Source organism: Benincasa hispida, chromosome 3, assembly GCF_027475165.1.
Source record: "Benincasa hispida cultivar pf3 chromosome 3, pf3_genome.v1.1, whole genome shotgun sequence".
In the NCBI taxonomy this organism is placed as follows: domain Eukaryota; kingdom Viridiplantae; phylum Streptophyta; class Magnoliopsida; order Cucurbitales; family Cucurbitaceae; genus Benincasa; species Benincasa hispida.
In genome coordinates this window covers 214,206-240,641 of record NC_143480.1, presented here as the reverse complement: position 1 = coordinate 240,641, position 26,436 = coordinate 214,206, and the positions used below count along the sequence as shown (strand labels likewise).

The following is a 26,436-nucleotide window of genomic DNA, read 5'->3' as shown; positions in this document are numbered from 1 at the left end:
GCATTTTCATCCCCAAGTTTCAGCCAATTGAGTTTACTTTTTTGTATCAAGTTCCTTTCATCCACTTTTAAAATTTCCAGTAATTCAGCCTTCAAAGACAGTCTCAAATTCGAATCTGCATTGTGAAGTTCATCTTCTTCTACCAAGCTTTCCAGTTTTTCAATTTCCTCGAGTATGTGTGTTGGGGTCCTCTTATCTAAGGCCTTTTGTTTTCCTTTAATTGTCCATGTATTTTGAGCATTAGTCTCACTCGCTATATCAATGAAGAAACTTTTCCGTTTCAAAGAAAATAGAAAATGATGGCCTAAATAAACCATTGTTCTCTATAATAAGAGGACACGTCTGCCTAGATCCCAAAGAAATTCTTCTTTGTGTACAGACTTGTGAAAAAACTCAGGAATTCCTCGACAATTTCAGTTTCTAAGAGAAGACTACTACCGACAGAGGAAATGATTACAAGGACAGTATTTAGTCTTTTCCTAGTGGCAACAATACAATGGAAAAACCTGGTGTTTTAGTCACCTTCACTAAGCCAAGTGAGCTTGCATCTTTGCCTTCCTCTTTAGCCACCACTGAGATAAGCTAAGCCTTTAGGCTCTTCTTTTGAGCTCTCAAGATAGGCGAATAGCCCGATGACTCCTCCATACCGTCAAGTAACGAGATTTTCCCAATAATCTGATTCTTTTGGGTGTGCATGCAGCCAAAGATATCTCTGTTCCAGGCTTTTAGGACCTCTTTTAGACCCTTCAACTTTTTAACAAAACCGTGCCCCGGGTGCCCGATCAAAGGAGTATTCCTCCACCAATGATCAACAAGGTCTCCAAAATCTTTATGATGCAGCCACATATTTTCAAAGCAGAAAGGGGTAGAGCCCCATTTGTCAACACCAATGGATAGTAGGATAGGGAAGTGGTCGAAAGTTGGTCTCTCCAATCTCTTGGAGGTAGTGTATGCAAATTTTTGTTGGACGGTATCCGTGATAAAAAAGCGGTCAATGAGTGTGAAAACCGGGTAGTGTCTATGACCTGACAGGTGTAGAAGCCATTTTGTAGAGGAATATCTATAAGATCAGCCCCAACAATGAAGGAGTTGAAGGATTTCATGCTAGCCAAGAGTGGCTTACCGCTGGATTCTCTCATGGGTTCATCTAGAAACATTGAAGTCTCCCCCCAAAATCCAATTTTGCGTGCACAGCCATTGAAGATCAGACAGCTCCTGCCAAAAGAGAGGCTTGTCTTTTGCCCGAGAAGGGCCATATATACCAGATAGCCAAAAGGAGAAACTGTCAGCCAAAAAAAACTGAGTTGTGAGAGAGTAGAGACCTTTAAAGACCTCACCAGCCACGATAGATGGATCATTCCACATGAGAATGATACCCCCTGAAGAACCCGAGGCCTCCAACACAGACCAACTGATATGTCTAGAACCCCAAAGAGACTTAATGGTAAAACGGTCCACAACTTCCAGCTTGGTTTCCTGAAGAATGACCATAGTCGAATTGTGTTTTAAGATGAAATTTTTCACAACCACACGCTTCTCCCAAGCCTTGATACCTTGAATGTTCCAGGATAAAATGATCATATAGGGGTGTTCGTCCCACAAGGGTAGGCCTTGGTCCTTGTCATAATTGATAGATGAGTAAAGCCATTCATTAATACCTTTGCTATGCTTGTGAGAGCGCTTAGACTTTCTTGAGGTGGATGGAAGAGCTGTAATGCACAAATTGTGTTCCAGCAGCCAGGGAACTGCAAGCCGAAGATGGATAATAGGGTCTAATGGACTAATGACCACAGTGTTTTCTGGCTCTAAGTCACTCTCAGCTAGGAGGGAGGTTCCCACTATCGAGCCTTGAAGGGCTAAGCTGCAGGGGGGGAATGATGGGAGGATGCAGATGGAGGAGCTGAGGATAGGGGGAGAGGTCTATGGTCTAAGTCGTCATGGTCGGAGATATAAAGGCAGGAGGTCGAAGGTCTGTGTTTAGTGCCAGGAACAAAGAAGGACTTCTTGTTATGTAAAGTGATGGGCAATTTGTGAGGGGAGGCCAGAATGGTTGGGGGGCTTTGCGAGGGCTGGGTTGGAAGGGGGTTAATCTGAGGATAGGAGGACTGGGTAGGGGAAGACAAAAGTTGGGTTTGGATGGGGGAAGAAATGGGAGGCCCAGAAGGAGCGGGCTGGTTGATGAGCTCGAGCGAGGTAAAAGGTTTAGGATTGGGCTTTATGGATGAAACGGACGGGCTGGTTACAAGAGGGTACTTGTATGAGGCGGAAGTCAAATTGACCAAGGAAGGAAGACAGTTTGGTAAAGGTTGTTGACTCTGGGATTGATCAGAAAGGGATGTATGGGGTCAGAAGCTGGTACCTGCATTGGGAGGGCAGACGCTGACATCGGGTACAGTCCTAGGAGACCCTTGTGCTCGTCGTCACGCACCTCGGAAGCCACGTCTATAGAGGGGGGACGACCGTCTGAGGGCTGGGAGCCATGGATTCCGGCCACAAAACATAGAAAAGTGATTGTTGTTAAAAAAACGAGTCAATTTGTACCAAAATAGGGGACGCTGATGAGGACGGTATACTGACGGAGGCCGGAATGAAACCAGTGGAGTTGTCCTTAACTCTCATCGATGCTTCTAAAAGGTCCAAACGGGAAAGAGTTTTCTTAGCAATTTCCATAAAACCACCACAAATGTCCCCAATGAACTGTAAAGTACGGGCATCCCAACGGTCCAAAGGTAAGTTTCTGATTCTGATCCAGCCGCTGTAGCAGGGGACCATCGGGCTGGCTTTTCCGAGCTATTATTCCAAGGGGAGAATTTGAGGGAAAACGGACCAACCTTGTACCAATCCTTGATCGACCTCAGGACTTTTTCTTGTTCTTCATCCTCGCAGCTAAGGAGAACTCGGTCGACTTCAATCGGATTTAATGCACATCTGTCACAAACATGGATCTGAGAGGCCCGCAAAATGCTATACCAATCATCGTGAAAGCATTGCCTTGTGACAATAACTGCCGTGCTGAAGTGAATAGTGGCGTGAGATGAGGCCAAAGAGGGATTGACAGCAGTACCAGCCTCATTGGATTGAAATAAAGTAGGTTTTGTCTTTAATGCCTCTTTAAAGGTTAAAGGATAAGCTTCCTTTGAGGGTTTGGACGGCGTAACTAAAGGAGGTGGTAGTGGTAGTGGGGGACCCTCCTTTCTGTCTAGGAAAGAGCAAATCAAGGAATAAAAAGCTCTCCATCCCTTTCTTCCTTCACCAATAAAGACCAGAATCTTATTTATACCTCCATTGTTATCAAGCTTAGCAACTTCGGCCAATACCCCTTGTCGGTTGTTTGATTTCTCAATGCACAATGTCTGATCATCCAATTGAAACTCCGTAAAGAACTTTAGGTTTAGCGGAGCATTCAGTAAAGAGGAAAAGGTCGATCTGATTTAAGAGAGGGTCTGCCAGTGCGGGGCAAGAAAATAAGCTCGGTCTTTTGTGGTTTCAGTCAGACGGATGGGGAGACGCGGTAGCGGCCATCGGATTCAATGGAGAAGATCTTTCGGTCTATGGAGATGGAGGCTGGTTTGGTCGGAGGCATATTGGTAGAGCAGCGGGAGAAGAGGATGGGGTTGTGGTGAAGGTGTCATCGTCACCGGTGAGAATCCGGTGATGGGGAGGCGAGGGAAGGCATTCTCTTTTTGAAGCACATGAATGAATGCCATGATTCCTCAAAATGCTGGGATTTGATCCCTGTATTATCTCAAAATGATCGCCCAACTAAATACTTTAGTGAGAAGTTAAGTGATTCAAGGGCAAAATGAAGTACCTATGTGCAAGAACTTTACTCACTTGTTAGAGTTCTTAAAATATGAGAACATTATTTGATTGGTAAGGAATTTATCCTATTCACTTCTTAAAATATGAGAACGTTATTTGATTGGCAAGGAATTTATCCTATGTACTAACCATTTTTCTTTGAAGTTTCTGCATACATAAAACTTAAAAGCACACCAGTCGCATGCATGCCCATTGGACAACTTTCATCCAACGTTTTGACTTCGTTATCAAGCACAAATTTAGTCAACAAAGCTGTTGATGCACTCAGTTGTGAAAACCAACCACTTTCCATTATTAAAGTGGAGGTTATTGCTTTCGAACAATTTCCTAATAATTATTTTACTGATCCCGATTTTGCCAATATTTGGAATTGCCTCGTTCACATTCATTTGAGTGGCTTTCAATTAGTAGATGGGTACCTTTTCAAGGGAAACCAATTATGCATACCTTTTGGTTCTCTTCGGGAAGCACTATGGAAAGAAATTCACTCTAGCAGACTAGGAGGACATTTTGGTCAAGATATTACTCTTGATTTACTTTCTAAGCATTTTTACTAGCTTAAACTATGTCGTGATGTAACTAACTTTGTAAAGCGATGTTCTTTTTTTAAAAGGAAACGTAACTTTTCATCGATAAAATGAAAAGAGACTAATGCTCAAATATACAATAATCTTCAAGAGGATAGAGAAAATGCGGAAAAACAAAGGAGAAGAAAAAAAAACTATTGAAATTACAAAAGGGAGGACATCAAAAAGCAAACTCTTAAAATCTAACAAACCATCTCCAAAAAGAAAAGCAAAACTAGAGAGCACATCAAAGGTATGCTATGTTTGTTAGACATCAAAGGATCATCTCAAAACACAGGTGATGTAAGAAGAATGGAGTTAATTATGTAATGGGGTAATAGTCTAGGTTAATTCCCTTTTTACCCCCACTTATATTAAAACTCTCTATAAATAGGAGTATTCTCCCTCATATATGGACAATGAATGAATAATATTTTTCGTTCAAGAATTCTTCAAGATTCATACTCTACATCAAATTGGTATCAGAGCCCCTTCGTGAAAGGGTTTGATGGTTGTCAAGAACCCCTCTCCTCCAACTGGTGTGGACGCATCTTCCTCCTCCCCACGGTCAGTCACTAAAAGTTTGTCAGTAATTGAGCAGTCTATCGTAGTTATTTATCAGGCTTTGGAGAAATTAACTAAAAAATTTGGCAGAATGTCTAAAAACAAAGGTAAAGATCAAGAAGAGAGGGCGGAAAATCAAGATTATCAGGAAACCAAAGATCAACAAGCTCAAGATCTGAGACACCAAGAAAAAAATTGGTAAAAATGTTTGGAGAAAAACTAGGACTTTTTTCAAAATGACCAAAGAAATCAAGGAAAACGGTCCTTACAATTTCATGGACAAGGTAGAACCTACTATTCCTTCCCGAGCAACAAACAAATACCACAAAATGTGGTTGGTTTTGATTCTGAAACGTTAGAGGAAGAAGAAGTTGGTTGGCAATGTTTTCTCGGTTTCCATATGAAAATCATGAACAACAACACCGATTCAAGAATGTCAAAGAATGGGTTCAAGAACCATTTCAAGATCAAGCGGGCATTCAGCCCAACCAAGAACAAACTATTGTTCTTCAAGAACATCAAGGCAACCAACATCGAGTCCATGATCGAGTGACCAAGCTGCAAAAACATCAAAATGGGTGAAAACAACCTCGGCAACAAAGGCATCCTGAACCTCAACATTTTAATGTAGTCAGAAACAATGAAGAAATGGGAAATCAATTTCAAGAACATTAAAACAGATACCTCTCATTTCAAGAAACATATCCAACTTACAATCATGGTCACCATCATCACCCACATTTTTAACATTATGACCAATCCTAGAATTTCAAGATTGGCAACATCAAAACATGAATCATCAACCTTGGCACCAAGATCTGGATTATAGAATGAAAATTGACCACCTTGCTATTATCCAGGCCTATGGGGGATGGAAAGAAGTTGAGAGAAACTTAGGTTGATATGACTCCTATTGGACGAACATCCTTTCTGTACAATAGGTGAAGGCTATCGATTCACTAAGGAAGGAGGATTTTCCTTTGCTTAAAAATACTAGTTTGGTCAACGGGTACTCGAACACCTACAACTACAACGCTTGGAGTCATGATGAACTTGATGAAAATTATATGTCTTGGGCTTTTTTCATAATATTTTTGTTCAAGATGTAGGAGGTTGGTTTGGCCATACTCCGTTGGACAAGTTTATTTTATTTCTTGATTGTTTCATTTTTTTCTTTTTAAAACTCGATGACAAGTTTTCTTTTTGAAGGGGTAGAATGATGCAACAAGAATGAAGTTAATTGGGTAATTGGATAATAGTCTAGGTTAATTCCCTTTTTACCCCCACTTGTATTAAAACTCTATAACTGAGAGTCTTCCCACTCTTTTTTCTTTTTTTTTGGGAACATGAAACAAACCCTTTCATTAAGAAAATGAAATGAAACTAATGCTCAATGTACAATGTGATACGAAAGAATAGCTGAGCATCAGCAGGCACATCCAGGCATCTCAACTAGGTTGACACCCCCTTAGTGCCTTCATCATATCCAAAAAGAAACCTAGTCTAAATCCACTAAGCTCAAGGAGCATCCCAACCAACCTTGACATCGGAAAATAGAACTTACAAGAGCCTTAGAAAGAGATCAATACAGAAAACTTCCCAACACTACAAATCTAATATTAATAAAGTAAAGCAAAAGATCCAAGAAATAGATGCTAGTGGCTTCAATCTCCTAGCTGCCCGAGAGGATGAAAGCACTCCAATTCAGGCTAATATCTTGTATGGAGTATGCCGCAAAGGACTTAGATAGAGAGCACCACAATGAGGCATTGAGCCGCCTCAAAACAAACAAACCAAAGAGTTTCCTTGTCATGGAAGCAAGTACCACTTTCAGTGCATTATCCCACAAAAGATTTAGAGTTTGCTTGAATTTTGGCCCAACTAGAATCTGCCACACGTTCTCTCTAAAGTCATTACCAAAAACTCAGCTAATGTTGAAGCACTCGAAAAGGGATCTCCAACAGTTACTAGCACAACAGCAATCAAAGAATAAATGTTGAAGGTCTTCCCCCTCATGTTTGGACAATGAATGAATAATACTTTTCCTTCAAGAATTCTCCAAGATTCGTAGTCTACGTCAAAAGGCTTGTATACAACATTACCTATTCCTCACACAATTTGGGAAGATCTCTCTATGGACTTTTTCTTTGGCCTTCCTAAAACTCAAAGAGGATGAGGATAAGATTCAATGCTTGTAGTTGTGGACTGTTTTGGTAAGATGTCCCACTTCCTTCCATGTAAGAAAACATCTCTACATTGCCAACTTATTTTTCAAAGAAATAGTTCGAGTACATCGCACTCCTAAATCCAACGTTTCAAATCGAGATGTGAAATCTTTGAGTTACTTTTGGCAAACATTTTGGAAGAAGTTTGAGACCAATCTCAAGTTTAATACTACTAGGCACCCACTAACAGATGGCCGAATTGAAGTCACAAATCGAACATTGGGCAACCTCATTCGACACTTGGGAGAAAATCGCCCCAAACAATGGGACCTTTCTCTAGCTCAGGCCGAGTTCACATTTAATCATATGAAGAACAAATCAACAAGGAAGTCATGGTCACCATTCGAGATAGTCTATACTCATCTCCCTACATCAATTGTTGATCTTGATAATCTTCCTTGTTCTATTGATTTTAGTGAACAAGCTAAGGAGATGGCAGAAAGAATCGTTGAACTACATAATGATGTTCGAGCTCAATTGGAAAAAGCCAATTCTATGTACAAAGTAGCTACTGATAAACACCATCTAGAGTAAATCTTTTCTATTGGTGACTTAGTAATGGTGTATTTAAGAAAGTCTTGCTAACCCACTGGACATCACAACAAACTTACACCAAAAGAAGATTGATCCTATTCGCGTCTTACAAGAAATCGGCTTCAATGCTTATTGGGTAGAGCATCCCTGAAGATTGAACATCCATCCCACTTTCAACGTTGCAGATCTTACTGAGTTTCATGCCCCTCGTTCCTTTTCCTTAGCAACTTAACCTTGAAGACGAGTTAATTTTTGTACGGGTGGAATTGATGCAAGTCTTGTATAATCTTTTTAGTCTTGAGTGATTCTTGACATTCTTGGAATAGATAATTGTATTCTTGGGATAGTGTTAAAGTCTTGGGAAATTCTTTACTTTCTTTTTAGATCGTTATAGTTACAAACTAATATTTGTTTAGTGTCTTGAGGTCTTTTATTTTAGGAAGGTTTTCTATTATAACCTTTCCATTCAGATACAAGTTATAAATAGCTTATTGAAAGTTGTTGGAAGATAACTTTTTGAATAAAATTTCAGACCAATTTTGGGTTTCATCAGCTCGTGTTCACTGAGGAAGACAAACTTATCACAGAGGTACCAAAGCAATAAGAGCTATTATTAGAGAATTTATTTGCAAAAGCTTATAATAATTTATTTCAAAGTGGAGCCAACCGAGTCATCTGAAACATAGTCTAATGCAGTAGTAACACCAATGTCTTTTCCTCTAATTCCAGCCAACTTCTATCGTGAGATTTGTGGTCTCTAGATGCAGGAAATTCCTTCTCGATCTCTGAGTTTAACAGTCTAATGGCGATTGCCTTGTTTTGGCTGTCAGGAAATCTTAAAGTCCCAATCGATTTGGGGTCTTGCCTTTTGATTCTTTAATATGCTATGTGGTTTTCCAAAGAGGGTATTTCCTAGCTCTTTTGCGGCTTTGATTCTTTTCCCTATCCCATTTTAAGATGTTTTGGGCTTGCATTAGTCAACTCTAACCACTTCATGAGGTCTAGACTATCCTACCCAATCACTTGAGAGGCTTCAACTCTCCAAAATTACTTTCCAGTCTTGTTTAATCATGTCCCTAACTCCCTATATTTATATCTAGAACGCCCTAAGTAATTAGCATGATTCCACTACTAATATGTCTCTGCTAATACTCTAACATATACCTACCTATGATTTTTCTCAATTGAGCTCAAGGAAAATTTCTAAACATTAACTTCCCAAACTAGTATATTCTATGCAAAGGCAGTAGTGAAACCCACCCAGGTGCTAGGAAGCGTAAATGATGATACAGAAAACAATAAAAGATCTTGAAAAAATAAAACAATACGCCTTTTTTTCTGCAATATCCATAACAACTTCTTTTAGAAAAGAAAAACGAAACTTTTTATTGAATAGATGAAGAGAGACTAATGCTCAAAATACAAGGTACAATATCCGTAACAATTTCAAAGCTGGTGGTTCTTCTTGTTTTAAAGTGTTGGTAGCTGGGAAGCTTGATGTTCTACCTCTAAGATTTTTGTATTTTCTCTATTCAAGTTGTAGTTTTGGGGGGCCTTTCTCTTTCGCTTAATTATAGACATCTGGATGTATTTGCTCTCATTTTTGTTGTTCTTCATCTATTTTCGAATTTTTTGTTTCCTTGTATTTTGAGCATTAGCCTCTTTTCATTATTTCAATGTAAATTTTTGTTTCCTTTCAAAAAAAAAATTATATATTTATATCCATAACAATTTATAATGACCTTAAAAGGAAAACTCAATGAACCTTCATCAAGAGGAAGTTTCGAAAGATTCAATTTTAATGTGAGATTAAAACCATCTCTTGGAGGATCAAGAATCTGTACAAGTATGCCATATGCAGCTTTAATAGCTTCAATAGCTCCAGATGGAAGCCCGCCACAAAAAACATTATCTGCAGAAGGGATGGGCAATGATACGGATAGAAGGAAGAGATGGGGGTTCTTCATTGAGACCTGAAAAACAATTCAACTCAATCATAGACATTATAAAAAAATTTCAATAAGCTTCAAAATAATGAAAATAAAATAAGAAAAATTACCTGTACATGGTAACGCACATCATCAAATTCCACCCAGTTATAATCCACTTCCACCACTTTTTCAAGGCTATAATCAACAAGAAAAATATTAGTCATTCTGGTCAATTAAATTACATCATTTAGTTTTGGAGTTCTCAATCTTGGTCAAAGTCCAAGGCTAGACATGGGGAATTGACATAGTTGGTGGTGACATTCCATCTAATGAAGAACTTAGTTCTACCAAACTCACATACAAACAACAAACAATATATTCTTTTTAATATCTGTGAGTGTCCAGGCCAGCTCACATGCACTTTGACTGATCTCACAGGACAACCCGTCTGACCCTACAACATTTGGATGTTAAAGAAACTCGTAGGATATTAAATCCTAGGTAGGTGGCCACCATGGATTGAACTCATGACCTCTTCGCCCTCTATCAAGGGGATATTCCCTTATTTACGACTAGACCAACTCATGATAGTTAACAACAAACAATATTAAGAAATATCCTTCCACATATTCCAATAGGTGCCTTTAACCCCACCTAACAACCACTCGAAAGGGTGAGACCCATACATGTGAGTGACAACCTTATGCCAAAGGGCATTAGGCTCAAAGGGAAACCCCAGAGCCATTTGGCTAGCAATGTCTAACCCCCCGGTTCACCAACCTCCCAACAACATCCCACCTAACCAAATGCGACCCCTTTCCTTCATCCACTCCTTCCCAAAGAAAGTTACACATAAGTTTTTCGATTTCCTTGCAAACCTTAATAGGGGTACTAAATAGAGAGAAGTAGATGGGGATGTCACTAATAACCGATTGAATCAAAGTATGTCTCCTTGCAGACCATAACAAGGGATCTAACCAGAGAGAAAAAGTAACATTTTTTTCATGAAGCCGGTTCTTTTCTCACTTTGTCAACCACAGGATTCTAAAAAGATGAGGGTTGGGGATTGCTACCTAAAGGTAGACCAAGATAAGAAGAGGAGAATTCACTAATGGAACAACCAATCCTCTCAACTCAACTCTTAATCTTATCCTTGTCATAGTTGATACCGCAGGGTTGACACTTACTTCTATTGACTTTAAGCCCAGACATAGCTTCAAAGAACCCCAAGATATGATTTAGACAGCCTTGTTTCCAAAGCAAACAAATATAGTATCATCAGCAAACTTTAAGAGGAGATAAGGCCACCTTTTACTCTCCCACCTTGAAGGGTTCCAAAATATTAGCCCCAACACACCTACTGATTATCAATTCTCAAGTTTTTACTTTGCCAGAACACTACTCGTTTGGAAATCTTTTATTCTTTGGGTTTTTGTTTTTAGTTAAGTTTCCGTTCTTTTATCTCGCTTTTTGTTCGTGTTGTTCCAAAACTTCCATTGTATTCTCTATTTATCTTTAATTGTTTCATTGTACTTTGAGAATTAGACTCATTCATTAATTCAATAAAATGAAATAGTCTTGTTTCCGTTTCAAAAAAAGAAAAAAAAATCCAACAGCAATAGGAAAAGGAAAGGGGATAACAGATCCCCCCTATCTTGAGGCCCAAACTTTCCCCCTTGGCCAACCATTAATAAAGAAAGAGTAACTCACATTCCTCGTACAGCCCCACATCCGTCATCCACATTCTCCATAACCAAACCCTTTCTTTTCCAAAATATTATCCAGAAAATTCCAATCCACATGAACATAGGCCTTCTCAAAGTCTATTATGAAACCAGCCCCTCTTTCTTTAGAGCACGGTACTCCTCGAGTGGCTTCGTTGGCTATCAAAGACTGATCCAAAATCTGTCTCCCAGCATTAAAAGCACCTTGCATCTTAGAAATTGTCGACGGGAGGTCTTTTTTCAAATAATCAGCTTGAACCTTAGCTAAAGTTTTATAAACACTAGTGATAAGACTAATAGGCCTATAATCCTTGACCCTATTGGATTTATCCTTCTTTGGATAAGGCAAACAAGAGTTTCAAAAATACCTTGTATTTTTCTCTTTTTATTTCTCCTTTGCAACTTATCACTTTTTTCTTGTAAATTATTTTCCCCGTTAGTCTTCTTTCCTTCATTGTAATTGTAGTTTTTGTACATGATGAATACAATTATTTTGTAAATTCATCAATACAGTACTAGTGCATGATTGATTCCTAAAAAGAAGTTAAATTTTTAAATTGATTTTTCAATCAAGCATTTTGAGGTTATGAAAACCAATCAAGTCTCCTGGCATTTTGAAGCTTTGATTTGGCCCTTACTCCAATGTGCAGTTTAAGATTTGTTTGTTTTTTGTTTTTTGTTTTTTGTTTTTTGTTTTTTGTTTTTTGTTTCCATCTCTAACTTCGCGCGGATTACCTTGTCACATAGTCCACCTTGAAGAAGATGAATCTCTCTTATTTTTTAACTAGAGCCAAAAGATATAAACTAACAACAATAATTAATTTTCTCAAAATCAATTTGCGCAATTAGCCTGAATCTAGGTAACCACATTCAGAAATTTTCAAAGAAGGCAGTCTGATTATACAAAACTTCAGCCCAATCAGCGAGTATTAGAGGGAGGCTAAACCCAAACATCTCCAAAATGACCCGGAACATTCACCACACCTAATTCTAAGAAATTGGAGAAGAGGCTTGGAATACGAATTCAAGCGACACAGAGCACTCATGGATGAAACAAAGAGTATTATGGGACACCTATTTTTGGTAGGATTAAAATTATTTGAACAGTAAAATAGGAGATTGTAGAGAGAACTAAGAGGAAGCAACCAATTGCGGTAGAATACATATAATATGCCATCAGTTAGAAATAGATAAGTACTAATAAGAAAAACCTACTTGTGCACCCGATTTAACAAAGTCTGGAGCAGAAATCTGGAGTGGGACTGCAATAGTATCATCGATTGCAGTTTTTTGGTGACTCTCCCTGCAACTGAGTCTTACAGATGTAGAATTGCCAAACTGAAGACCGGAATGGAATCTCAAAACGTCGTGTGACTGAAGATTTCGAGGCTGCCCAAATGCGACGCCCTTCTCTTTTGCAGAACTCACGCTTCGCCTGGTAATTTATTTCATTATTATAATATGCATCATATATGTTATATACTGTGAACTCCGCATAGAGTATGAGGAGAAAATGTATCGCTGAATTTTCAGAAAAGTATTTTATAAGAATAAAAATAGGAGGATTTAAAATAGGAAACTATTTATACCAAATTTTTAATATTAGTTGATAAAAATGGATGGAGATTGATAGAAGTCTGTCACTTTTAGTAATAGAAACGGATAGAAGTTTATCATTGATATTATATGATACATTGCTGTCAGCATCTATTAATATTTTTTTTGTTATTTTTTAAATAGTTTGACATTTTTTTTGTGTGAAAATTTCTATAAAAATATGTATTTTATTTTAAAGCATTGTTTTTTTTTTTTTTAAGATACAATCTAATTAATTATTTAACAGTCTATAACTGGAGTTATTTGAATTAAGTGTTCAATTCGAATCTTTTCAAAAATTCATGAAAATTGTGGGCATTCTTAAAACCATTGTTACAATGACAATTTTTTTTTTATTGAGTTGCCTCTTAAAAAAATGCAACAAAAAGAGAGTTGTTGTAACGAAAACGACTTTAAATGCAATTCAATTAATGGTCAAATGTTAGGTTGCGTCTCTCAAAGAGACGTGACATTAATTAAAAAATGTGTTCTAAACTATTGTAAAGATTCTCGGTCATTTCCTTTTATCATAGAGGCTCCTTCATAACATAAGGTAGAATGTGGTAAAAATGTAGACACATTTTTTTTAGAACTCAACTTAGGTGTTGAACTTAATTAAATCCCTTCTCTTTTGTTAAAGTTTATTTGATTCTATTTATCAATCATTCTCTCAACTATATTACTTGGTTACTCACGATTCAATTTAAAAACACTTTCTCCCTTAAAAGTAAATTTGATAAAAGGTCTCTAAGGAATCGATATTTGAAATGTGTTCATTTTACTAGTTGATGATGTGCATTTATACTTGACCGATTTTTTCTCAACAAATCTTTTACACCAAAGTAACTCACACACTATTCAATCATCACGCTAAAAGACCCTAGCCCCTAAAAAATCCTAAACCTAAAAAACACTAAGCATTATCCCAAAAATATCCCTAAAAGACCCAAACCACTAGAAACTCAAAACTAGTTACAAACCTTAAATAACCCTAAAAAGCCCAAACCCTTAAAAAGAACCCTAAACTTTAAAAAAAAAAAAAGAAAAAAAAAAAGAAAAAGAAACCTATACATGTGATAGTCCAATACTAATACATGTTGGATACCTTAACCTTGATCGAGTATGACGTAGTTTATTTTATGTATTGTCTATTAATATTAAAATGATCTCTTATGTTCAACCAAAACATGAAAATTATTTGAGAGCTTTAAGGAGTATAGGATTGGTACGAATGGCACATAGGCTGCTTCTGTTCTGACTCATCTAGAGAATGCATTAGATCCTTGTGTTGATTTGATATGAAGTGTGGACAACGATAAGTTCCCTAATTTGTTTCTTCTTTTTTTTTTAACAAAATGACACTTCCCAAATTGTACGATATGTCAATTTGGTTCAGTATAGCCAATTTCCCAATAATGCATCACAAATATGTTGTTGCACTTCTATAACAATACGTGCTATGAATGAACAAAATTGGGTAAATTATTTGGATTTTCAAAACGAAATGTAGAAAAATCGACAATGTTTGGTTATATAATTGAAAAAGTAATAATCAGTGGTGGAAATATTGGGTCTAGATACAAAAAATAGGAGTACAACATCAGTAGACGATACATAACAAAGAAAATGATGGGTGGCTAGTCTCCTAGTGAAAATATATTGTTGTGACAAAATACCTGTGTGCTTGACTTGAAATATGCTCAAAATATGACAAATATGATGTAAAATAGCTACGTGCAATGACTAATTGAAATGCACCTACAATGTGTGACGTCGTGGCATTTTAGGGTAAATTCAATTTGCATTATCTAGAGCTAATTGGGAATTTTATTTGTCGGAACTAAAAATGGAATTTAATTATGGGTTTAAGAGAGAAAAAAATCCAATTTATATATATGTGGTAAAAAAAATTTGGAGATTTGGACTTAAGTTAGTCGTGAATTTTGTTTAATGTGGGTTGTAATTTTGATAAGAAAATTATGGAGTTTTAAGAAGGAAATAGGAAAAAGTGTATGATATATATCTATAATTGGGAATTTTATTTGTCAGAACTAAAAATGGAATTTAGTTATGGGGTTAAGAGAGAGAGAGAAATCCAATTTAAATATATATGCTAAATTTTTTTGAAGACTTGGACTTTAGTTAGTTGTGAATTTTATTCAATGTGGGTCGTTGTTTTGATGAGGAAATTATGGAGTTTTAAGAAAGAAATAGGAAAAAGTATATGATATATATGTATATATATTTATTATTTAAGTGGAGGATTAGGTTTAGGGTTGGTAAAAGGAGAAGAAAGTATATATATATGTGTGTGTAATTATCTCGTGTGCATGCAAAAGGGGAAAAAAATTTCTCATCCTCATCGTGTTCATGCCTCGCCCCCTTTTTTTATTTTCGTCCAGCTGCTCACACGCCTCTGTTGCGTTGAAGTCCTTCATGCCCAGCTTCTCAAGTCATGTTGTCGTCATCGGAGTTCGTGTTTCAGATCTCGTTGTGCACATCACTCAGTCGTTCCGCCATTCGTGTATGCCGCTAAGCCGTCACTCGTATGAGCCGCTCAGTCATTGTTCGACCACATCATCCAGCTGCGTCCTTTCCTTTATTCGATCGCTAGAATCCTGAGATTTGGGTAAGTTTTTGGTTGTTTTTGAAATGCTCATTAATATTGGTTTAGGTTTTGACCAAGATTTAATTTACCTATAAAGGTTAATTTGGAGTTTTAAAGGCGGGTTAATTTGGAGTTTTGAAGGCGTTCTCATCACTATCCAACAGCTTTGAGGGGGTTTTAGGAGTTTTCGGTATACTTTGGGTAGGACATTGTTGATTGTTGGTGTGGGTTTCTTTTAATATTGATTACCCACTAGAATTTGGTCTTAATGGTGGAATTCATGGTGATTTAGGAGGTGGAGATTTAGTTGTTGTCTATTTGAGTTAAAGATCAACTTTGGCAGTTTTGCTTTTGGTTGTGCTGATTTGGAAGTGTTGAAGTGAATTTAAACCGAACCACACTTTGGGTACGATTATTCAAAGTTAGTTGGAAATTATTTGGGAAATTAGGTGTTTGGAACTAGGCCTAGATTAATAGTTCTAAACTTGGTTTATGTTATAGGCTTGATTCCAAATTCAAGGATTTCAAGAAAGTTAAATTGCTTGTTACTAGAGCTTAATATCAGGTAAGTAATTTACTACTGGTTCGCCTCGAACCCAAGTTGACGTTAGGATTGTGAAAATACTGAAAGCATGATTCTATTTTGAAGCATTGAATTGCTATAACTTGCTTTAGTTGGACTATTGAGGGTGTTCTAGAAACCTGTGTTTATGTTATGCAAAATATGATATTATGTGAAGGTTTTGTTATGTTTGATCGATGGATGAACTATTGAGACTGTTTTGGAAACTCATGAGATATGTTACTATGATTATTATATTATATTGTGGCTTGACATGAACTTGGACGATGTATGTTGCATGTAGACTGATGGTGGCTGTTAGCGCCCCTATCGGACTGTGTTCATCCCTTGAGTATGTTTCGGTGTCCTTATGGGATCACTACCTATGAAAATGTGCCTTGGTTTCGCCCCTTATGCCTACGTCCGGATGCACACCATTGTCGTGATAGGGATACTAACTTGTACACTTAGTGGGCCCAGTAGTGGGTCACTGATTGGATATTCTTATATGAAGGGATCGAATCTCAAGCGGAAGCATGTGATCGCCTTGGAATTTTGTTTTCAATTTTACATAAACAAAATATGGTATAAAAATAATAACATAATGGATAAACAATCAAAATTAGCATGCATTTAGGAGAAGAAAAGAGGGAAGAGCTAAAGCTTACCTTTGTAGATTCCCAAATTCTTCACAATTCCCTTCGCGTCTTTTATAGAACGTCTATTCAATGATCAAGGGACATCACTGTAAGTGAAACCTTGCTATTCTCTAAGATCCCAAAAAATGGATGTGTAGTTTCCGAGAGTTGGAAGAGGGAGAAGAAGTGGTAGAGAAAATAAGAGAGATTTTGAGAGAAGTAGTAGGAGACTAGGATTCAGAATTCCCAATTCAACTGTCATAAACATGGCCCATGAAGACCTATTTATAGAGAGGGGAAGTGACCCTTTTCTCCTAGTCTTTCCTATTCCTAATCTACTTCTAATTTACTTAAATAATTTTTATTTAATTAATTAGTCCAATAATTAAATAACCATATATAATAAATCCAATTTAATATATATAATTATTTAATAAATAAAAATCACATATTTATTTATCTATACTTCTAAAAATTTAATTAATTAATTAATTAATTAACCATTAATTAATCAATTAAATGACTATATTAAATCATATTTAATATAAAATCAACATATAATTATCACATATTTATATGTATACATCTTTTTAATATTTGAATCTTATTCAAATACTATTCTCTCTTTATTATATATCACATCTATAATTAACCATATTATATTAATCACATTAACATGCAATTGATTTGAACAATTCAAATCATTCCTCTTATATATCTTTTAGTGAGCTAACAAGGAGACCTTATGAACCTATAGATTAGAAGCTTCAATGATATAAGATTAATTAATTAAACGCTTTAATTAAATTAATCAATTTTCAATCACTATCGGTCATTCCACTAAAGACCGATAGTTGCACGCTTCGCACTGTAGATTTATTTTTATGTCCACGGATATAACCAATCAACAGTGAGTTGACCCTTCACAAATTACTCATAACTATAGCTAGGTCAAATACAATTTTCCCCTATAGTTACATCTAACTCCTTAAATACCACTGATCCCTCTAATGAACAAATATTTTATAGTTCAGCTATAAACTAACACCTTTCGTGCCAATGAGAGGTTGAGGCCTCAATGTTCAAGACCCGAAATCAGCTATTAAAGGAGTAATTTATCTTCTTTCCTTAAGGTCGAGAAATGAGTGAATTTCATTTTGTGTAGTTATGTTCCCAGCTCCCTACTCGGACAAATCCCCAAAATGGTAGGCTTGTTGAGTCAGCTAACAAAACCACTCTCACCTATACAAATCAAAGGATTGTCTTCATAGACAATAGTTCACAACTTATTTAGGATTAAGGTCAAGCCATTTATGGTCATTCTAGTGAAACGTAAGCCTCTTCTAGCAACAGTGTCATATAGAGACTATTCATTTCGCGGTCTGGTCTTATACAAACTATTTGTATAGAATACATTTGCTCACATGTTTCCACATGAACAATTAGGATCAAATCATTTATAGCACTTTACAACTATTGTAACATCTACAAAGCAGGTCGCATTCGTAGTGTCACCAAGATAAGGTACCTAGCCTTATCCATCTACTACAAACCATTTAGGTTATTACTTAAACATGATCCACATGTATGTCTCTACAAAGTTTAAAAAAATAACCTTTAATCTTAGTTTATTGGATTGAATTAATGTAGTATAAACATTAATAAAATACCTCTTATTTTACTAGATATACAATTTATCTTTACAAACTATAAGATCCACTCGATTTAGGACATTCACTCCAACATTATATTCACTCTCTTATCTATAATTTTTTTTAGGTAAAGGAAAAGACAAAACGACGAATGACAAGAGGAATCCATGACCAGGCCTTGGGAATTGACATTGCTTTCATTTATTATCTTAAATTGACATGTTTTGGTTTAGGGGTCAAACATTTATTACTCTTTGGTTATTTATTCCTTTATTTATTTGTTTAAATAATATATTTCAAACTTGAGTTAGGGGTACCCCGAATAGTGATTTTATGTTCTTTTATAGATTTTATAATAGTAGTTATTTTATGAAATTCTTTTGGATTTAGTTAAATTTTGTGAAAGAGTCGTTTTGAGATTTATGTTTGCATGTAGTAATGATCTAATTCCCATCCTAGAAAATCGGGACGCTACAGCTGGTATCAGAGCCTAAGTTTTAGGTTCTGTAGATTGACTTTTTATATAAGTCCAAAGTGTCCCATTGGCCAATAACAGATTCTTTGTCATCGCCAGGTATGTCCTTAAGATATATATATACATATATGATAACTTATAGAAATACAAGTTATTTTGCTTTTCTATTGAGAACAGTTGAGAAAAATAAAAGGAAAATGTATCAGTTTGACAAAGAATCAACACGAATAATTATACTTTGCGATCATGAGATTATAAAACTAACAATCCTTGAAAAAGTATGAAATATGACACATTTAGACACAAGATGAATGAAAAAGAAAGGTGAAACAAGCTAAAGCCAAAAACGCTTTAGTTCAACACCAAGTTTGCAACACAGCACCACATTGTTGGTTTGTATGTCTAAACTCGCAGTTTGTATTTTTTTTTAAATATATTCTATTTTCAATAAAGATGTTATTGCCAGTTATTCAATCAAATTGTTGTTGAATATGTAAATTGCACTTGTATAGACTAAATCGAATAAACTAAGATTCATGGCAATTACATGAATACTTGAACTTTATGCGTAGACATAAGAGTGGATCAAGCTCGAGTAGATAGCCAAATTGATCTATAGTACACGAATAAGACTGAGTACCTTATTATGGGGACACTATCAGATGTGGCCCACTTTGTAGATGTTACAAATGTTGTAAAGTGCTACAAACGAAGTGATCCTGATTCATTCATGTGGAGACAGGAGGAGTGGGGGCATCCTATGTAAAGATTTTGCATAAGATCGAACCAAGAAATAATTCACTCTTACTCTATGGCGTTGTTTACTGTTTAAGACTGAATATTTCAAAGTGATGACCTAGGTAACGTAACCTTAATCCTGAGCTAACTATGAACTCCTGTTTATTCGACATTATCCTTAGATTTGCATGGGTGGGTTGGTTCAACAACGCCAACTTAATAAGCCTTTCATTTCAAGTGTAAGACTGGCTAAATAGCTGGGGACATAGGGTATAAGATGGAAATCACTCCTACCCGCTTTTAGGAATAGTAGAGAGGTTGTTCCCTTAAGTGCTGACTCGAGGTCTTGAACAAGGGGCCCCACCCTCTCATTGGCTCGAGAGGGACTCGATTTCATGATTGGATCTCATACCAATTGTTCATTAGAGGATCAGTGGAACTTAATCTCAAGGGTAAAACAGCTATTGACCCAGGCGTTATTACAAACAACCTGTGAAGGGTTAACTTACTAATTATGCTTATATCGAGTGGACACAATATATCTATATTGAGGGAAGTGCAACTACTGGGTATTAATGGAGTGACCCGGTAGTTAACGAATGTTGGTTAATTAGGTTAAAAAGTTTAGCAGGTTAATCTCAGATCCTTGGAGCCCATGATATATAGGTCCATTAGGTCCCTCTACTAGCTCATAAACGGAATAAATCTTAGAATAGCGTGATGAGTAAATTTGAAACATTCAAATTCAAATTAAAGGAATTAGTAATTATTTATGATATAATTACATGTTTAATTATTGAATTAAACGAAATTGGAGAATCAAATAATATTTAAATTTGATTTAAATATTAATTACATGAATAGGTATTCATGATTATGGAATTAGTCTTTAATGAATTTAATATTTGATATTAAATTAAAATAATTAATTTTGTAATTAATTATTAAAGAATTAATTTTATTTTAAAATAATTATTTGAATTAATTTTATTCAAAATTAGAAAATTGATTTTTTTTTTTGGAAAATTCAAATATTAAATTCTATTTTAATCTTAATTGAACTTTCTGAAAACCTGATTAAAGAAAAATTGAATTTAAAATCGGAAATGGAGAATTCCAATTTTAGTGGGTTTTTCCCACTTTACTCACCATTCCACTCAAATCCATTAAAAATCTCCAAGAAGAAGCTGTCATCTTGATGTGTTTTTGGTATGCATGAAATAATAGGATAAAACTCAGTTCATTTAACTAAGGTACTAGGGCATGCAAGGTGATTTTCCTTAGCAAATGTCATCTTCTCTCCTAAAGATTCCCTAAAAATCAACTTATTTTGAGTCTCATAACTCAATCAAAGGTCCAAGAGAATAGTAGGAAAGATCTATTGATGGTCTACACCTTGTTGCTAAGGAGATTGTTGCTGATTTTGTGGATCAAAAGGAGTTCTTTAAAGGTATTTCTGAAACCCTCTTGATATTCTATGAATATGCTGATTTTGTGCTAAAATTGATGAATTAGAGTACTTAATATTCCTGGATTCCTCCATTGTATGCTTGCTACTTCCATCAATTGGTATCAAAGTAAGATTTAAGCACTCAATTCGTGTTAATTTTAGCTTGGTGGGTGTTTTTTATAAGATGTATGAAAATGGTGGACTGATATAGTTTTTTCCAGTTTTGGTATCAAATTCTCTACAATTAAGCGTTAATTATTGTAACTATCTCTTTGTTTATGGGCCTTAATGTGTGATTAAGAGTTTATAAATTTGTTAGAGTCAATAGAATTGAAATTAGGTTGTAATTGAAGAAAGAAGCAAGGAAGGTCAGCAGCAGAAACTCAGCTTTGAAGCTACTGCCAGGCAGCGTCGCAACACTACCCCTAAAGCGTTGCAACGCTACTCATCTTTCAACCTAGATTTGAAGGAACCAACCCATGGCGTTTGAACGCATGGATGCAGCATCGCAACGTTGTTCATCTCAGTCTAGAAGATGCACGTGTGACCCAACCGGTGGTTCAAGCAAACCAGTTCAGCCGGTTCGAGTCTGGGAGGTCCGGTTCAACCCTTTTCTAGACCGTTTCAACCCATTTGATGCTTTGGAGGTCCGATTCGGGTCGTTCGGGTTCGATTCGGGGTATTTCAAATGATCTAAAAGCTCTTTGGAGCCATTTTTATTATTATAATAATAATTGGGTCGTTTGCTTGCTTTAAATGCCAAAATTGGTCCATATTAGTGTGTGTTTAATTATTTATGCACGTGATGTATGTTATAATTAAATAAATCTTATATGTGCATATAGTATGCCATGTAGATTTAAAATCCCACAATAGGAAGCCTATTGCAAGCATGTTATAAGGAGTTATAATATATAATATGTATGTTTAGGGTTTCAAGTGTTTAATATAAGGTGTTATTTTAAATCCCGAAATGTTTGATCATTGTTATGGATGCAAAACATGTCTAAAGTTTTATAAGTTGTTATAAAATTGGGTTAGACATTTAAAATTCATAACAAAGATAAAATGCATGCTCATGTAGGTTTACAACTTGTTTTAATAGTTAAAATAGGTTGTTATCTTGTAAAATTGTAGTTACAAACTCAACTGGTATATAATCCTGTCTAAGGCTTGAGTTATTTAGGTTGACGGTCAATGGAACACCTCCTACCTGGGGATTATGACCGAATAATTGAGTGTTGTTAACTTGGTTTCATGAGCATGTGTGAGCTGTGTGAAGTTTTAAAAATTGGTTTATCACCTAGACATCGTAGGTTAGTTCCAAATTTAATTGTTATACTTGGAAAAACACCTAGACTTAGATTGTTTTATTAGCCAGAATATACCTAAGTAAAGATTTTCCCAACAACAACAGAACACTTCATTGGGATATTAATAACATATACGGTATGTTGTTCATAGCTCTCACGTCCTTAAGAGTTCACACCATGAGATTCATGCTTTGTTTCATGTCACCCTGGAAGTGACCTCCATTCGTGAAATGTTTGCATGGATCATTAGCAAGGTGAATAGGGAAAATAGTTCATAGTAATGTTGGGGTTGATGTCCCAAAGTCTCATATTCTGTAGTTTGTAAACAGTTTGTACGAATGCTTGTGTTGTATATTATATGATATTTACTTCACATCTTGATTTTCTCAGTTGTATGTTTTATTTGCTTTACCACAAACCAATAAACATAAAATCCCTGGTTATCTGTATGTAACTTAAGCATGTATGTGGTGACATAAAAGTGGATCATGTCTTGAATGATAAACAAAATGATCTGTAGTATATAGATATAGGAGGGAAACCTTATCCTGGTAACGCTACGGATGCAACCCGCTTTGTGGAATGGTCACAAGTGTTATGACTTGTCACAGATGGTCTGATCCTGATCATTCGTGCAGGGGACATGTGAGCAGGGGTATCCTATACAAAAGAGTTTGTATACGACCTGGCCACGAAGTATTAACGTCTCGTTATTTAACACCTTTCACGACAGAGACTTCACTTCACTAGGATGACCATAGGTAACATGACACCAATCCTGAGTGAGTTGATATTGGATTTTATGTTCTAAAACTCGTAAATTGTAAATTAATAAACATAATCTGTTTTGTTTTTCGATAAAATTGTTATTGAAATTGTAATCTTGAATCCAATAAACTAAGGTCCTGAGACTATTTAATGTAGTTTGAACTTTATGTAGTGACATAAATGTGGATCAAGTTTAAATATATAGCCAAAATGGTCTATAGTATATGAATAAGATTGGGCGCTTTATTTTGGGGACACTATAGATGTGGCCCATTTTGTAGTTAGTACACACGATGTGATCCTAAACGTTCATGTGGAGACATGAAAGTGGGGGCATCCTATGCAATGAGTTTTCATAAAACTGAACCATGAAATAGTCACTTTTTACGTTCTAAATGCCGTTTTATGTATAAAACTGACTATTTCGTTAATTGATGACCTAGATAACTTAATCTTAATCCTGAGCTAACTATGAACTCATGTTCACTCGAAATTATCCTTAGATATGCATAGGTGAGGGCAGCTCATTATCGCTGGCCCAATAAGCCTCCCATTTCAAGGGTAAGATCAGGTGAATAGTTGGGAACATAGGGTGCAAGACGGAATTCACTCCTACCCGTTATAGGGATAGTAGATAGGTTGTTCCCTTTAGTACTAAATTCAGGTCTTGAACAAGGGGCCCCACCCTCTCCTTGGCCCGAGAGGGGTTCGGTTTATAGGTTGGACCTTAAACCAATTGTTCATTAGAGGATCAGTGGAACTTAAGGAACAAGATGTAGTCTTGGGGATAAAACAGTTTTTATGACCCAGCTGAGATTATGAACAACCTGTAAAGGATTAGCTTACTAATTATGGTTATATCATATGGACACAAATATATTTATAGTGAGGGGAGTGCACCTACGGGACTATAGTCGAATGACCCGTGAGTTAACAAATGTCGATTAGCTCTGTCTAAAGAGTTTATCCAGCTAATCACGGATCATTGGAGTTCATAATCTATAGGTCCATTAGGTTCTCCTACTAGCTCATATGGAATAAACTTATAACAGTATGATGGAATAAACTTATAACAATATGATAGAATAATTTTAATTGTTCGAATTAGGTGAAGAGAGAGAAACTGACAAGTATATGTGATATAATGGTCAGGTTTTCAGTTTAGAGATACAGCTTTAATGTTTAAATATGATTTAAATATCAAGAATATGAATACGTTCATATTCGGAAGCTCGAAATTAATGGAAAAGGTCAAAGATGTAAAAAGTCAAAGAGTTGACTTTTGACTTTGAAAAGTCAAATTTTGACCGACCTTATATTCAAATGTGATTTGAATTTCGAGAAAATGAATGCGGATTCATGCTCGGGAGGTCAAAAATTAGTCAACACAAAAAAAATCATAAAAAGTCAAAATGTTGACTTTTTGTCAAAGTTTGACTTTGACAAAATGACTATTTTGCCCTTTGACTAAAGTTAGTGGGAAAATCCAAACTTTTGTTGGATAATTCCACTAACAAAATAGTGGGCTAGGTGTTGGCTTATAGTGGAGACATTAAACCCACTTAGATAGTGGATTCTAGGTGTTGGGTTTTTATGGATTTGTTTCATGCAATTGTTGCATGGCTTTTTTCTATAAACTGGGCTTTCAATTTGGATGAAAAAACTTTTGCCATTTTTGCCAAAATATTTTCTAAATTTGGGCTAAAAAAAAGAAAACCCAAAACCAAAAGAAAAATCCATTTCTTTTTCCATCTCTTTCTCTCTCTCGGGTTCTTCATCCACCAGGTCCCACAATCCGGTTCTGAGTCCAGAGGATAGTAGGTCAACTCTAGTGGTGGTTCGAAAGAGTTCGGATCGAGATTTAGCGAGGAAAAGCGGTTTTCGGGAGCTTCAAAGGTAATTTTTAATTTACTATTTTTTCTTCAATTGCATGTTTTTTTTTCCTTTAAATTAAAAGCAATTAGAGTGTAATTAGATCCTTATTCTGCTGTGTATGTCTCGTTCCATCAGTTGGGAACTTCTGCCATTGAAAGCGGTCCTTTGATTTGTCTGGGAGCGAGTGGCCAGATTGTCGATTCAAGACTACCATTTTGGGGATTCGTCTGATTTGGGAGCTAGGAACTGAGCTACACAAGATGGAATTCACTCATTCCCCGAGGCAGGGGTAAGTAGATAGATAGCTCCCTTAAAGACTGATTCCAGGGCTTAAACAATTTGGCGCCACACACATTCTCTTAGCCCGGGAGGTGTTCACACATAATTGGACTATGTTGTATTGTTCATTAGAGGAATCAGTGGTACTTAAAGAGTGAGATGTAACTACAGGGGCAAAACGGTAAATTGGCCCAACTGTACTTACGAGCATCTGTGAAGGATCATCGTACTCATGATTGGTTATATCCGATGGACACAGAAATATATTTGTTGTAAAAAGAGTTCAGCTGTTGCTCTTTAGTGGAATGTCTGACGGTTAACGGATGGTGGATTTCATGGCTAAAGAGTTTAGTCAGCTATTCACGTACTGTTGGAGCTTCAAGCCACAGGTCCATTAGGTCCCCTGGGTTGCTTGGATAAAGTCGAGAATCAGCGTTTGGGTCAGTTTGAAATGTTCAAATTGACAAGAAGGAGTTAGATTATATATGATATAATTAGACTGGTTAATTATATATGATATAATTGGCTAAGTGTATGAGATACATTATTTTAGAGGAAATTAGATATAAATATGATTTATATCAAATGAAGGAGAAATTACTATAGTAGATATGTGATATCAAACTATAGGGTAAGAATATAATATGATTACATTCATCAATTATTAAATTGGTTAATTATATGATAATTGGCCAAAAACCTCTCCTCGGTCGTGCGTTAGTGGGAGAATCCGAAGTCGGTTATTGTAACCAAAGAATAAAATGAAAATTTGTTTCATTTTGCAAAAAAAAGGTTCAAAAAATTCACAATCGGTGTGAAAACGTAACGATCGCCTAGTTTGAGAGCCTATACGATAGTCGCTCATCGTCTAAACGATCGTACACCTGCGCCTAAACGATTGCACACCCGTCCCTAAACGATCACTAAGCTTTCCTAATCGATCGTATAATGTGCCATGTTTTCTAAACGATCGTCTACCTTTTATTAAACAATCGCTTAGTAAAACCTACACGATCATGTAGCTTCTTTTAAACGATAAGCATCTCTGCTATGCGATAGCTCTTTTTCTCTTCCACTTATTTATCATCTACACGATTTGTCTTTTCTCCAACCTTT

The 26,436-nt window shown here is 36.1% G+C and overlaps 1 protein-coding gene across 6 annotated transcripts in view; it reads right to left on the bottom strand.

The window, feature by feature from the left end:
- Nucleotides 1-12,924, bottom strand: part of DIS2 (Arp2/3 complex, 34 kD subunit p34-Arc) — a 28,714-nt gene extending 15,790 nt beyond the window's left edge. For 4 of the 6 annotated variants that reach the window (XR_005479672.2, XR_016528624.1, XM_039021560.2 and 1 more), the window contains exons 1-3: nt 12,582-12,880; nt 9,771-9,837; nt 9,477-9,684 (exon numbers count right to left, since the gene is read on the bottom strand). Coding sequence is in view for 4 of the 6 variants with exons in the window: in XM_039021560.2 (XP_038877488.1) it covers nt 9,477-9,684; nt 9,771-9,837; nt 12,582-12,643 (337 nt within the window). In the remaining 2 variants the exon portion in view is untranslated. Of the gene's footprint in view, nt 1-9,476; nt 9,685-9,770; nt 9,838-12,581 lie in introns of all 6 variants that reach the window. The other 2 variants (XM_039021558.2, XM_039021559.2) reach the window with 2 other exon arrangements.
- Nucleotides 12,925-26,436: the final 13,512 nt, after the last annotated feature.